The following is a 15,265-nucleotide window of genomic DNA, read 5'->3' as shown; positions in this document are numbered from 1 at the left end:
ATTACATAAGTCCCGGGGGTCCTCCCATTTATCACTGGTCTTGTGCGACCGACAACCCTTTCCCTCTTTCTTAGTATATGTTATCCTGTTTGATATATCAGAGCTGGGATTGTCATAAATAGGATCACTAGTATATATCCTGAATGGAATGTGCCTACTCTACTGCATCATTTACATGAGGTGTCTGGCCTTAACTTTGTCATAATATCCAGCCTTTTTGTACGCCCCAATCAGTTATCCGTTCATCATCCTTTATTTCCCTGCTTTCTTCAGAACCTATATGCAAGTTCCACGACATGTATCTGGACTTCATGTCTCAATATTTTTTTGTGAATATCCTCAGAATCGCGATGGAAAAAATACTGACTACTCTCCTGCTCTTTCTCATGTACGATGGGCCAATACTAGCTTTCTGACTTATCTCCTTTAATGAAGCTGAATATTGGCCGGATTAGTAGATGATAACTGTACTTAGCTCTGCTGCTACTAAGCAACTGGCCAGTTTGGTATATATATTCTACTTCTGAGTTTATCCTATTATCTTGCTCTACTGCTTGTATCTTATGTTTTTGTATAATAGGATAAATTAGACTATTCTTCTGTCTTATCGAATACTACAAGGTCACTGCCACAGTCGGTCCATATTGCTTACATCCTTCAGTTGGGGGGGGGGGGGGGAGGGGTTAACTAGAATGGTATAAATTAGCTACGATGTAGATGTTTCTATCCTGTTGGTTTTGCGGGTATCCTATTCATCTAGCTAAAGAACACTGGTTTACTACCTTCTCTATCGGGGAGGGAGGGATTATTTAGATTAGTGTCGTTTAGACATAATGCAGTTAATAGGGTGGGGGGTAGTTGGTTTAGGGGCTCCAGGTATGCCTAAATTGGGGGTAGGTTATACAGGGTGGGGGGTTTTGAGGTAGGTTTGCTTTGGGATTTAGTGTTTTTTTTTCTTTCATTCCTGAATAATTGGGCATATGTTTGTTTTATTTTGGGTTAACTTGACTGCTGCAATCTATACTAAATTATGCGACTGTGTACCATTCTTATCCACTATATGATACTGTATGCGTTGCTTAGGTATGGTCATGCCCGAATGGCGCCTTCGGGGACTAAAATGCTACAATACTATAATTGTGCTTCATATATCCTGTTTATCATCACATGGCTGTATGTACCTGGTGCATTCACTCTTCTTTGTTTTGCAGATTTATACTGTTGCCCTTTTTGCCCTTATATATATATATATATATATATATATATATATATATATCGAAAGAATGACCCCACGTGCGCCCTTAGTGTGTAAGCAGCTACTCTAGAACCTCCCCTGTTAGTGGGAGGTGACAATAGAGATAGGAAAAAAGGGGTATAGAGAGCGCTTTTACCACCACGTGGAATTTCCACCAATTACAGTTAAACACAATACAGTACAATGTGTAATCATAAAACCAATGTGTTTTATTGTAGTATTCGAGAGTTCACATCTGGAAATAATATCCTTTTCGGAATATCAATAACCCGACGCGTTTCGTCTTAACAAAGACTTCATCAGGGGTTTAAACAGAATTAGATATTGAACGTTTATACTGGCGTATTAGTCCTTCAATGATGATTGGCAGGCTGTAGTAACTCTCTGGACAGATGAGGAGGTGAGGGAATTGCTCAACATAAGGGGTGACGAGGAGATCCGCAGACAGATCACCGGAACCGTAAAGGACGCTGTGGTCTACAAAAATATTGCAATGGTATTGGCATCCCGTGGCTACAAAAGGACACAGCAACAGGTGGTCAATAAGCTCAAGGCGCTCCGGAAACAATTCATGAAGGTACACGACCACAACAGACACAAAAGTGGTGCGGCACGCCTAGAATGGAAACACTATGACCAGTGTGCAGGTGTTTTTGGATACACAGCATTAGCCACGCCAGTCAGGCTGTCATCCAATTTATCTGCTTCAAGCAGCCAGGCTTCTGCGAGGGACCATGACAACAGCAGCGTTGCAGACTCTTGTCCACCGTCGCCACTGTTAATAGATGATGACCCGGCAGACACCATGGAGCAACATCCTGGGGGCCATGATGACAGTATCGGTGCGTCTGTTGAAGCGGCAGAAGGGACACAGGCCGTAGCCTGTACTTCATCTGGAGTCAATACATCGGCTGGAGCCACGCCATCTCCAAATAGCCAGACCCCACCGTTGCGCAGCAACAGTAAGTACAAATGTATTAAAAAATGTGTGATGCCACTATTTATTTTACAGTGTGTGTGTGTATATATATATATACATACATACATACACACACACACACACAGACAGACTCACACCCACAAGTACTAGCGTAATATTTTTTTTTTGGGGGGGGGGGGGTATATGTGTGCAATCGTTTGTGTGTGTGTGTGTGTGTATATATATATATATATATATATATACATACACATACACACACATACATATACACACACACACACTGACAACCAAAGAATCTTCCAACTGAAGATTTTGCCAACATCATTTATTAAAAAAAATATTTGTAAACTTTTGCAGTGTTGCTATTGTGGAGGTGGACGAATACCACAACCACGTGTTTGCTACCTCCACTGCTATGTTAATACAATATTAAGCGGATTGTAATGTTCCTTTTTTTTCTCCCTTTTCTAGTATATTCGGTTCCTCCGAGAAGAAAGCGAGTGAACAAAAACGAACAAATGGCCAGAGTCATGGCCAATGTCATTGGCGAAAAATTGCAGGAAATGGACGCAGCAATGTCCGCACAAGAAGATGCTCGCCTAGATAGATTTCTTAGTAAGAGCATTGAAGATGGAACACTGCCCAGATTACCCTTGAAATGCTTCTTACAGAGCCACTCCTTAGTTGCCTGGGCGGTGTGTTTGGGGTCATTGTCATGCTGGAAGACCCAGCCACGTCTTCAATGCTTTTACAGAGGGAAGGTTTTTGGCCAACATCTTACGCTACATGGCCCCATTCATCCTCTCCTTAATACGGATCACTTGTCCTGTCCCCTTTGCAGAAAACAGCCCCATGCTTTACAGTGGGTACGGTGTTTTTGGGATGCCGCTCGTCATTCTTCTCCCTCCAAACACGGCGAGTTTATACCAAAAAATTCTATTTTGCTCTCATATGACCACATGACATTCCCCCAATCCTCCGCTGGATCATCCAGATGGTCACTAAGAAAGTTTAGACAGGCCTGGACATGTGCTGGCTTAAGCAGAGGGACCTTTCAGGGGGTGCAGGATTTATGATAACCTTTGAGGCTGTGTTCCCAGCTCTCTTGAGGTCATTGACCAGGTCCCCCTGTGTAGTTCTGGGCTAATTCCTCACTGTTCTCAAGATCATTGATACCCCACGAGATGCGATCTTGCATGGAGCCCCAGGTCAAGGGAGATTGTCAGTGATGTTGTCTCACCAAGCTGTTTGCATATTGTCAAAAAGCTCATCCTAGCCTTGTGCAGCTCTACAATTTTTGTCCCTGGTGTCCTTAGACAGGCCTTTGTTCTTGACCATAGTAGAGCGGTTGCAGTCTGACTGTTTGAGGGTGTGGACAGGTCTCTTTTATACAGATAACCAGTTCAAACATGTGCCATTAATACAGGTAATAAGTGGAGGATAGAAGAGCTTCTTAAAAAAAGAAGTAACAGGTTTGTGAGAGCCAGAACTCTTGCTGGTTGGTAGGTGTCCAAATATTTTTTCCCACAAGACTATACAAATAAACTGATCAAAAATCATACACTATGATTTCCATTGTTTTTGCCCACATTTTAGCTCTCACAGTTGAATTTAACCTATAATGGAAATTACAGACCTCTCATCTATTGAAGTGGGTCAACTTGCACAATTGGTTGCTGTCCAAATACTTTTTTACTCCACTGTATATGTATGTTGTGCTTCTTCCTGCACAAGTGTAATGATCGGGAAATTGCATTGGTCTATCATATGGATCCAACCCGAATGCAGTAGTAGGTTGGCATAATTGCATGACCCAGTATTTCATAGAGAAAAATTAATCTATGGGAAATAGATTAAACTGAAGATTTACAACACATTGGCTTCTACATATGAAACTATTTAGACATCGTCCAAACAAGGAATAGCCCTAACAGATGCAAGATGTATGGGCTTTACTTAACCCTTTGAGTGCCAAGTGAAATTTTCAAAATAGGTGTAAAAAATTGGCAAGCAAACATTTTTATTTATCATAATGACCTGTAATGTTTACTTTATATACAGAATGATAACTTATTACATAACATTTTTTACTTTTTATATAACAAATGTGAGCGACGCTGGCATTTTTAGCAGATATTTTAAATATCTCTCACAGACGTTGGCACTCAAAGGGTTAATACTTTCTGATAGGAGGCTGCAGCTTACACAAAGCATATTAAACTAAGCACCACCAGTGTTATACCAGCGCTCCTGTGTGATTTTCTTAAGCCCCATACACATGGGGGGAAATATCGCTGAGCTATATATCACTCAGTGTCCCGTTTGCATCAGCGACCAGAGATGGTCGATGATGAAAAAAACTGCCGGGGGAGCCCGGCAGTGGAAATCAGCTGGTCGCGGGAGCATGTTCCTGCGACCAGCGATCACTATGGGGGAGAAAACGGGAGCGCGCACCTGGCGTTATATCGCCGGTGCACACTCCCATCACGGGCAATATGGTCGCTCATTGACCATATTGCCCGCGATATTAGACAAAATCGCCCCCGTGCGTACACAGCCTCTCTGCTGTCACTCTGCTACTTTCTGGAAGTATCAGATCTTGAAACAGGTTAATCAATGCTACACAAGCCAGGTGGTTTTACTGTGATAGGCCTGTCAATCATAGCTTATGTCAGCTATGGGAAGGAAAGTATTTCAAATATAAGTGTTCAAATAAATAACTACTATTGGTACTTGTGAGTTATCTGGACGCCCGATTTTTTGATTGTATGCCTTAAGTTAAGGCATACAATCAGATGCGATGCGATGCGATATCGCATCGCATCGCATGCGACCATCGGATGCGATGACCCGATTTTTCCATAGGAATCAATGTTAAAATGATTCCTATGGAAAAAGGGGTCCTTTTCATACCCCTACTATCCAAGTGGGCATGGAGTTGGATATAAACCTGTGGCGAGCGTAGCGAGCCACCGAGCCCGAAGCGTGGCGAGCGAAGCGAGCCCCGCGAGGGGACGGTATTCCGTGTCCCCTCGCGGGGCTCGCTACGCTCGCCACGCTTCGGGCTCGGTGGCTCGCCACAGGTTTATATCCAACTCCATGCCCACTTGGATAGTAGGGGTATGAAAAGGACCCCTTTTTCCCATTGAATTCCATGTTAAAATGGACTCAGTCCATTTTAACATTGATTCCTATGGAAAAATCGGGTCATCGCATCACATCGCATCCGATGGTCGCATGCGATGCGATGCGATGTGCCCGATCCGACCCGATTTTGAAATCGGGCGTCCGGATAACTCACAAGTACCCTACTATTTCTAGAAAGACCTCCAATATTGTATGTGAAGAATAAGTTGAAACCAGAATTACGTAATATATATATAAAACATAAGGAGTGTTCAGGCAACAAATTGTAATTTTGATTAATGCAGTGGTCTTAAATTAATAATGGTTTATGCACAAATCCAAACTTAGATTAGTCAATAAAGAGATGTGTTTAAAGCAAGTATGCTGCAAAGAGGTATACAACTGTACGTTGCAGATAAACATATTAAAAAGTTTATTTAATTTGGTCAGCACGCCGATCCACAGTCAATGATTTCCTTCCTTTTAACATTCGGCGAAGGATCACTTCTATACCACCCCTGGTGCTTATTCGCTTCAGCCAACCATGAGTTCTTATGCGCTTGATAAATTTAGGCTGGTACTCCATGCCCCTCTTCTTGGTGCGGACAGGTAACAAGCTCCAGTGTGAGGGGAGAGTGCGGGTAAGAATGCCACCACCAGCAGGCAGGGAGGATGAAGGGATCTCGCTCAGGCTGAAGCCCTGGATCACACTTGCAAAACTTCTATTCTGTCCATAGAAAGATGTTCTCATTGACAAAAACCTTAAATAGAAATAATGGTAGAAGTTATAAAGCCAGTATGTAACAGGACACCCATCCCTCAGTAACCATACCAGCTTTAGCGCATCTATTGCGCGAATGCTGTGCGGTCATTCAAGGTTGTTTAAACGGCACACAGCCCCTGCCGACCCCTAGCATTTACTTTCCAAGGCGGCAGCTAGGTGTTGAGGAGGCTACCATTGCCTCTGCCGTAACAGAACGCTCCACGAACAGGCATACGACACACACAGAAGGTCAACGCAGGATAACAGAAGCATGCACTAAGGTAACCTCTGGAGATCGCAACGAAACTATGCGGGCTACACCGCTACCCTATCCCGCCGGCTCCTCCACGCCTTCCCAGTTACTGTTATCCATCCCCTCACCTTCCCAGCACTGCCGCCGCCGCCATGTTGCTGTCACTTGAGACTCACGCGCATGCGCCTTATCTTCACGTCTCATCGCGCACATCTCAGGGGCTTCTGGGAGTTGAAGTCTACAGCACGGCGGAAGGAGCTGCAGGGTTGGTCAATTACTGCTCTCTGTCTCTGCACCTATCATGTCACGTCGTGTCTTCAGATCAAGGCGGCAATAGGGATGGCCATCGGCACATCCCCCATCGATGCTTGCCATCGATGACTTCTAAAGCAGGAACCATCGATGGCTATAATCCATTCTATCTCACACCATCGATGGTTCCTGCCATCGCTTGGCCGCGCATGAGGTTTCTTTTGCGCATGCACGCACCTTCCAGTGGGGCGGGCCGCCTGCAGCGATGCCGCTGGACGCAATGACGCTGCGCACGCAGTGCGCATGCGCCCATAACTTTTACCATCGGAAGCCATCCATCGATGGCATAAAACTATTCGACCATCCACTATCGATGCCCAAAACATCGAGCACTAGGTCCCAACCATCGACATTTTGGGAACATCGATAGTCGATGGCCACCCCTATGCGGCAAGCATATTGCTCTACGGCAGCCACAACAACGGCTATTTTAGTGCGCGTGCTGTAAAATAGTATTCTAACACGGCACAGTCTAATACAGCACAGTTAAGCTACATACACACTAACGAATACTGAAAAAGATATCACTCAGAAAGGGCTTTTTAAGCAACATATTTTACATTATCCTCTAGAGCAGGGATGGGGAACCTTTAGCTCCCAGCTGTTGTTAACCTACAGCATACTTGCCTACTTTTGAAAACTAGTTTCAGGGAGATTATAGTTGGTAGCAAAATTTTACATAGCACCCCATTGAGGGGGCGCGTCATGCTCCACCCAAAGGTTGTGTCTAGCTCCATATATGGAGATAATGTGACAAGAGATTGTGAACGTGGCACCTAGAATTGTTGGTCATGCACTGCTACATCTGAGAGGAATCTTTTAAAATGACTTATATCCAAATGTAGATGAGCAGTTAGTAAGAGATACTATACTTGGTAAAGTGCTGGGAAATGGCGCTGATGATTCAATGTAAATGTATCTGTCTCTCATTCCATTTTTCCCCAAAAATATAACAGTGTAATGTGGGCTAGGTAAAATGAGGGAGATTTTTATACTAATGAGGGAGAGAAGGAGATTTCTGTTATTTCAGGGAGTCTCCTGCAGAATGCAGGAGGGTAGGCAACTATGACCTACAGTTAATCCCAGCATGCCCTGTAACAGTTTAGCATGGCCAAATAGCAAAACTATAGCAGAGAATGCTGGGATGTGTAGTTCAGAAACAGCTGGGAGCCACAGGTTCCCCATCCCTGCTCGAGTCGAGTGTGTACATTCAATGTCATTAATGATGTGAGATGCCGCACATCATTAACATACCCCTCCGTCTTCTGAATATGCGGATTCCGCTGAAGTCACTGACCGATATCGGTCAATGTGTATGCTCATATTGGCCACCCACTTTCGATATCGCAAACTATGTCGGCCATGGCCAGGGTTGTCTAGTGTGTATGGCCATTGATGTTTACTATTGATGGTGAAATGATAAGTGACCATTGATGGTTGCATACTATTTGCTAGGTAACCGTCAATGGGTTCACAGTTCGATGGGTCATTCCTGTTCTTTAACTGACTGGCCCAGTGGCCAATCAGAATCTGGGTGGCGGGTCTTTGTGGGTGTTGGGGGCAGAGGTATGCTCAGTGGCCAGGTACCTTGTATAATAATAATAAAAACAGACTTCGGGTGGTTTCCTACCATCAATGGCAAAACTATTCACCAATCATAATGGCTTCATATGAAGGTGTCTAATATATACATTTAATGGGTAAAATTTCAGAACATTATATTTATATGTGTGTGTTTATCTATCTATAGATCTATTTATATATAGTAGGCAATATGCAATGTCCAGCTGTAAGCAGAGGCGGAGCTGTGAGAACACTGGTGGCTGAATAGAGAAGCCGCGATGCGAGATGGAGCAATGTTGACAGGCTCGGTGTTATAGAGTGAGGACTGAGGAAGAGAGAGCCGCTGAGGAGAGGAGAGCACGTCTGGAGCTGCACTGCAGGAGAGAGGAAGCTGACCAGGGGTTCGGAGGGCTGAGATGCAATAACAGGGGAGATCTAATAGATGGAGAGACACAGAGCCAAATGTAGCAAGCTTCGTGAAGTGTCATAAACAACCAGCCAATCAGCTCCTGACTGTCATTTTTAAACCCAGCCTGTAACATGGCAGTTTGGAGTGATTGGCTGTTTATCACTCTATTTTTACTTTTTTCAAGCTTGATACGTCTGGCCCTCAAAGAGGATGAGTCTGTAGAGGGATGGCAGGGGTACTGTAAACACAGCACATATATGATGCTGGAGAGACACAAGAGAGGATAAAGCTAGAGAGACAGATGAGAGGATGAGGCTTGCATCGCCATCCCCTGCAAAGATGAATCCCGCTACATCTGTAGACAAGGATGAGGATAAAGAGATACAGGTGATGACGAGGCTGGAGAGAAAAATGCAAGAATTAGGCTGGACAGGGGAGATCTAAAACATGAATGTATTGATCTCCAAAATTTTTGTTGTCCTGCCTAAAGGCCGCCATACACTATGCGATTTGGCCCCGATTTCACCCGATCCAGATGGATCGGGCAGTGAAATCGGACCAAATCGCAGGTTTTGACACCCGGTCCGACCCGATGCGCGGTCCCGTGCGCATCGGGTCAGAGTCGGGACATCGGACCGGCTGCACATAAGATAAATCTTATGTGCAGCCGTGGGGACTCTGAGGACACCTGTGAGGGAGGGGGGCGGGAGACGCCGGCGAGGGAGGGGGGCGGCAGGGGGAGCCGGAGCAGGGAGCTGTCATTCTCCGTCCGGGTAGGGGGGGGGGACATGCCGCTAGTAGTGCGGATGCTGCGGGGGACACAGGCGGCAGTGACATAGAGCCAGGCGGGGGGAGCCGGGAGCTGTCAGCACTGAAAAAAAAAAAGCCCATTCAATGAATGGGCAGCCTGTGATTGGCTGAGCGCTCTCCAATCACAGGCTGCCCATTCATTGTATGGGCTTTTTTTTTTTTTCAGTACTGACAGCTCCCGGCTCCCCCCGCCCGGCTCTATGTTACTGCCGCCTGTGTCCCCCGCAGCATCTGCACTACTAGCAGCATGCGTCCGTCCCCCTAGCCGCCTTGCAGCATCCCCCGCCCACCACCTCGATGTGCCCGGCCCCCCTGCTCGTTCCACATTGCAGCTCCCCGGGAGTTGCAAATGATACATCGCATGCGATGTATCATTTGCAAAACTTGGCACATCAAGTGCCAAATCGTGTGTCCCCCTCCCGGGGAGCTGCAGGGGGAAATCAGGTCCGACTTGTCTTAGGACAAGTCGGACTAAGGTATGGGGGCCTTAAGTGTAAGTATAATATAATGAAAAAAGAGTATGATTATCCATTGGGGTGCTGGACGGGGTCCCGACAGTCGGGATCCCGACCCGGCATTCACCCAACGTCAGGATCCCGACTGTCAAAACACCGACAGACGGGTTCCCGACGGCAGTGGGCTATTTTCCCTCATGAGGGTCCACGACCCCCATAGAGGGAGAAAAGAATAGGTGGCTTGCGTAGCGAGCCACCGTGCCCGCAGTGTGGCGAGCCCGCAAGGGGCTTTGTTGCGCTCGCCATGCTGTCTGGGTCCGGCCAGTCGGGATCCCAATGTCGGGATAATGACTGTTGGGATCCCGACTGTCGGACCCCTATAACACACCCATCCACTGGGTTTAAAGTGATGGGAACAAGGTGGAACTGAGTTCCACCAACCTTCACCCTGTACAGTGATTATACCAAAAAGCCTACACAACTGGGCCCTGCTCTGCCTAATGGGGGGGGGGGGGGGAACACAGGTGATCAGTATGCAGGAGCACATGGCAGACAGTATAATGAGCTGGACAAGCTGAACATTATATTCCATTCAAAGGGAAAAAGAACACACGAGTGTGAGTTATTGTGAACATGGCCTTATTGTGTACACTGCTAGGAACATATTCATGCTGGTAGCTGTCATAGTTCTTGTAACTGAAGGTACAGGAGCATTGGGAAAACTTTTATTTTATAAGTGAATTGCCCCTCATGGGCAATTTGTATGACATTTTTGTGTTCTCATGTTTGTGTGTGATTCCTATGGGTGCTCCAATTTCCATCCATACTCAAAAATGGATTCAGTGTGTGTGACCAGCAGAGAGGATAACAGCAGACAGAAGGCTGACAGTGGCATCCCACTGAACAGAATCCAGACAGGAGCAGGATAAATATACTTAGCCTCTCCCCTACCACCCTAACCCTCCCTACTTGCAGCCTGAACCTCCCCCTTGCTGCAGCCTAACCCTAACTTTTGCCCCCTAGCCCCTAGTAAACTAACCGCACCTCCTCCCTGGCCTAATAGTGTGACACCCTGGCACACTTACAATCGGTATGTCGGCTGTTGGGATTTTGGCCTCTTCATCTCCACTGATGTTGGGATTCCAGCTCCAATGTTGTGGCTTATGCCCCGGTTTCCAGTGCCAGTATTTCGACCACCAGCATCCCGATTACTGGCATTGTAACCACATCCCTAAATAAAATACTGGTAGGTTAAATGACTCTTGACAAATAAATTATGCTTAGTGTGTGTGCATGCCCATGTCATAGGGAATATGAGCTATTTGGCAAGTTCTGAATGTCCGCGCATGCATGCACGTGGAAGTGCGCATGTGCGAGCATTAAGAAACTTGTGGCCGCATTCTTAGGGATGACAGGGCATGACATCATACGCAGCCAATGCGACCTGAAACATGGCCACCCAGCTAGACTGCGCGGTTCTTGTGTATTATCACGGCGCCCAATTTCATCTAAATCACATACGAGCGCAGCGAGCCCCACGAGGGGACGCGGAAAACGATCCCGAAGCATGGCGAGCAGACTCGGAATACACGTCAAGTTATCAGTGTCCCCTCGCAGGGCTCGCCACGCTTCGGGATCATTTTACGCGCCCCCTCGCGGGGCTTGCTGTGCTCACCACGCTTCGGGCTTGGTGGTTTGCTGCGCTTGCCACGCTTTATAAAATCAACTCCACGCCGACGTGGATAGTGGGGGTTTGTACAGGTCGGGAGGACGCGTACCGCGTCCGCTCGCCACGCTTCCGGCTAACTTGAATAGTGGGGGATGGAATAGCATGCAAATCGGCAGAAAATCGCGGAAAATTAGCAGAAAATTGTCCGCTAACGATCGCATCCAATTTTGCATGCGATTTGCGGACGATTTCGCGGGCGCCGTGATAATACACTAGTACCGACTGCACAACCAGGGGGCTACTCTTAGTATGTGGGTATCCTTCAGTGTCACTTGTACCAGTGCATTTATTGGCAAGCTGCTTAATCAGATTGTGATGTCACTCAGGTGCTAAAAGGGAGGGGTAATTCTGTTTAGGAAAGAACATTTTGTATCCCAATTGCACACTGAGTGAGAAATAACACTACATAATGATCAGATAATATAGAGATCTTGGTTGCATATATCATCAGATATAGGGCTAAGCCCCCAGGCCATATGTCAAGGCGTATCTGTGTCACTGGGGGTCCCTAATACTGGGTATAGACCCCCAGTGACACAGAGATGCCTTGACGGACGGCCGATATATGCAACCAAGATCTCTCTATTATCTGATCATTATGTAGTGTTATTTCTCACTCAGTGTGCAATTGGGATACAAAATGTTCTTTCTTCACTTGTACCAGTTGCAGATTTGAATAGCATTGCACAGGTGTTTTTAGATAGGGCCTGGGGTGGACAGAAGATTACGATACCTTCTTTTCGTACAAATGGCGGTTTGCTAAGATATCTCAGCGTCTGTGAACGCTGCCTCGCAATCCAGCTTGTGTACGTCTCCAGATCGGCTACAGGATGGATGCCCCGGATGTCAGCAGTTTTGCCGTGGTGTATGTATATACATGCCTTGTGGTAACCAGCCCACAGTGTCTTTATCTATGGTACGCTCACATTCTTTCTGTACCTTGGAGTTGTTTTTACTTGATTAAAGTTACTCTTTTAATGCACTACAAAGCGCCCCTTCTGTACTTGTTTCTCTGCACAGATTTCCACTCCACGGTTCCAGGAGTTTATTGAGAAGGGTGCTGCAGCCATTTCAGTGGTCTGTGTGCGATTTAACCCCTGAAGGACTATCAGGTGGACTATCTGCTGGTTAAAAGGACATTATCAGCGCCTATGCCAATATCTCTTCCCCATATATATATATTAATGAATTTTGTGGATATTTAAAATAATGACCAGAGACCAAGAAATCATGTATTTTCATTATTATTTTGGTACTATTGTATCAAGTATTGGAGAGAGAAATAGCAAACTTGACTAAAGCAACAAATCAGCTTTGTTCTACCTGACATTTATCTAGCACAGTTTTTGAAAGGCAGAAGCTGATTTGTTGCTTTGAGCAACATCCTCACTTTACCTCTCTCCATTGCTTAATACACCTCCAACAGAATCCTAATACATTTAACATTAAATACCTGGCATGTTTGTAGTGATGTAATCAACTAATAATTGGTTTCTTTATCTATTAATGAACGTGTGTCATCCTAGAGATGTTATTGTTATGCACTATCCAATCAGAAGGCAGTAGGAAGTAAATACTAGATTGAGGAGTTTTACATAAATTAATAAACAATAAAGTGGATAGAGAATTGATTTACTCACTTATTCACCTGTCGGGAGAACAACAGGAAGTAAGTACAGTATATTGTTATTGTAATTAATAGTACTGTAGCAATGCTACAGTTAGGGTACTTGGCATTACATATTATAAATTATTATTATTATTATACTGTAGTAACTACTGTAAAATTTGTATTAGAAGTTGTATATATTTCTCTGTATTCGTCTCTACTGTATCATGGATATTTTTGTTTGATGATGAAGTGGTAGATCAGTTAAATGTGTCCACAGTAGACCTGCTTCACCCTGTGCACACTACATGGTAGGTAAATTAGATCCAAGAATAGATAAATCCATGGCTTGTCACAGATGGTTAAATACAATTGACTAAGGTGATAATTAAGTCACCTGTGGCCAAGAATGGATATACTTAAAACTTGGTTCATTGGAGCGACTTGAGGGCCATGTTTGGGAATCTCTATCCTCAGGTTATTTATATATCACTTGTAACAAAGTGGTAGTGGACACTTCATCTATCTATGAGCGCGCATAGGGCTCGACAAATGACACATATTAAATGTTATTTTACGCTTTAGACATTGTTCAGTTGATGGACAGCTATTGGGAAGAAGCTTTTAGCGGTTCTGGTCAACTTTGCATGGATGACCCTGTAGTCTCTTCCTGATGGAAGCTCTTCAAACAGGTTGTGGCCAGAGTGAAGCTTATCCACCACAATTTTACAAGCAAGGTTCTTGACCCTGGACAAGTATAGTTCCTGGACAGGTATAGTTCCTGAATAGACGGGAGGTCAGCCCCAACAATCTTTTCCGCTGACTTTACTACCCTTTGCAGCCTATCTTATAATATTCATAATATGTTTCTACTGAATATGTGTGAGAGTCATGAGATAAGGATTATTTAGATTTTAGAACGAATTTACTTGACTGTTGGCTTCAGTTCAGGTGACGTACTTGTAAAACAGTATTTCTTTACTACCAAAAAGGAAAGAAAGTACATTCATCAGAAGCTTCTTCTGATGAAGGACTCTTTATAGTCCGAAAGCGCTTAAGCAAGGGACGTCTAATACTGGGTGACCGGAGGAAAGATTGGAGATACCTATGTGAGGAAAGCGTTTGGACAGTAACCGGGACTGGACAGTGTTTTCCTGCTTACATCTTTAGGACCCCACTTCATGACTATGGTTCCCTGGGATACCATATGAATATGTTGATATGCGTGTTTTTCTTTTAAAATTGTGAGTGCACTTGTGAATAAATTTATGTTATTATGAAACAATATTGCACTTTGGAGGTTACTCTGGTTGGTGCGCAAATTTCCGAATTATTTCGGAGCGGACCTCACGACCGCTGTGCGGACATCGTACGAAGAAACGCCCACCGGTCCTCCGCATTCGGATGGATTAGTTTTTTAGATAAATTCGTTTTTTTATAAGTTTTTTAGAGAAAAACAGGAGGCTTCATGGACTTTTAAGAGGAAAGTTGTTACATGATATATACCCTCGTTGGATGGTTCATGTTTTGGGTGGCGCTATTTCTAGATCACAATTATTGAATGAGCTTGAAATTTAGTCCAGTGGTTCCCAAACTTTTTGGAACCACAGCACTGCTAGTATCGGAATTTTTTCACATCATCCCTATTACATTTGTTTATTAATTAGAATTAAAAAATTATATATTAAATTAAGTAGATTGTTTATATGTCATCCTTAGTTTTAATTATTTGGTTTGGGACAAGATTTATTTCTGTTTGTCCACGTATTTTATGATTGTCAGCTGCTAACATTGGTTTTGCCTATTACGTTGACCATAAATAATTGGAACTGGTCACGGGCCACTAACCCGTGGCACCCCTGCAACTGTTCCAGGGCACCCCAGGGTGCCACAGCAGTTTATTTTATAGTGCAGCATATTCCGTTGCAATTGGAAACAACAGAATTAGAACACAACTTGGTAATAACAGACAAACCTAGAGGTGGGAAGGCCCAGCATGCACACTTACAATGAGCATAGATACACAATGACAGGTGTTACA

At 44.7% G+C, this 15,265-nt stretch overlaps 1 protein-coding gene across 1 annotated transcript; it reads left to right on the top strand.

Moving 5' to 3' along the window:
• Positions 1-1,414: 1,414 nt before the first annotated feature.
• LOC146072979 (uncharacterized) lies at positions 1,415-3,398 on the top strand. The gene is made up of 2 exons (XM_083180149.1): positions 1,415-2,217; positions 2,667-3,398. The coding sequence occupies exons 1-2, from the start codon at positions 1,749-1,751 to the stop codon at positions 3,269-3,271; spliced, it is 1,074 nt and encodes a 357-aa protein (XP_083036275.1). The 5' UTR covers positions 1,415-1,748; the 3' UTR covers positions 3,272-3,398.
• The last annotated feature ends 11,867 nt before the right edge of the window (positions 3,399-15,265 follow it).

The sequence above is a fragment of the Crinia signifera genome, chromosome 1 (assembly GCF_055691185.1).
Source record: "Crinia signifera chromosome 1, ASM5569118v1, whole genome shotgun sequence".
Taxonomy (NCBI): Eukaryota; Metazoa; Chordata; class Amphibia; order Anura; family Myobatrachidae; genus Crinia; species Crinia signifera.
The sequence above is the reverse complement of the archived record's forward strand: the minus strand, read 5'-3'. Positions and strand labels throughout refer to the sequence as shown.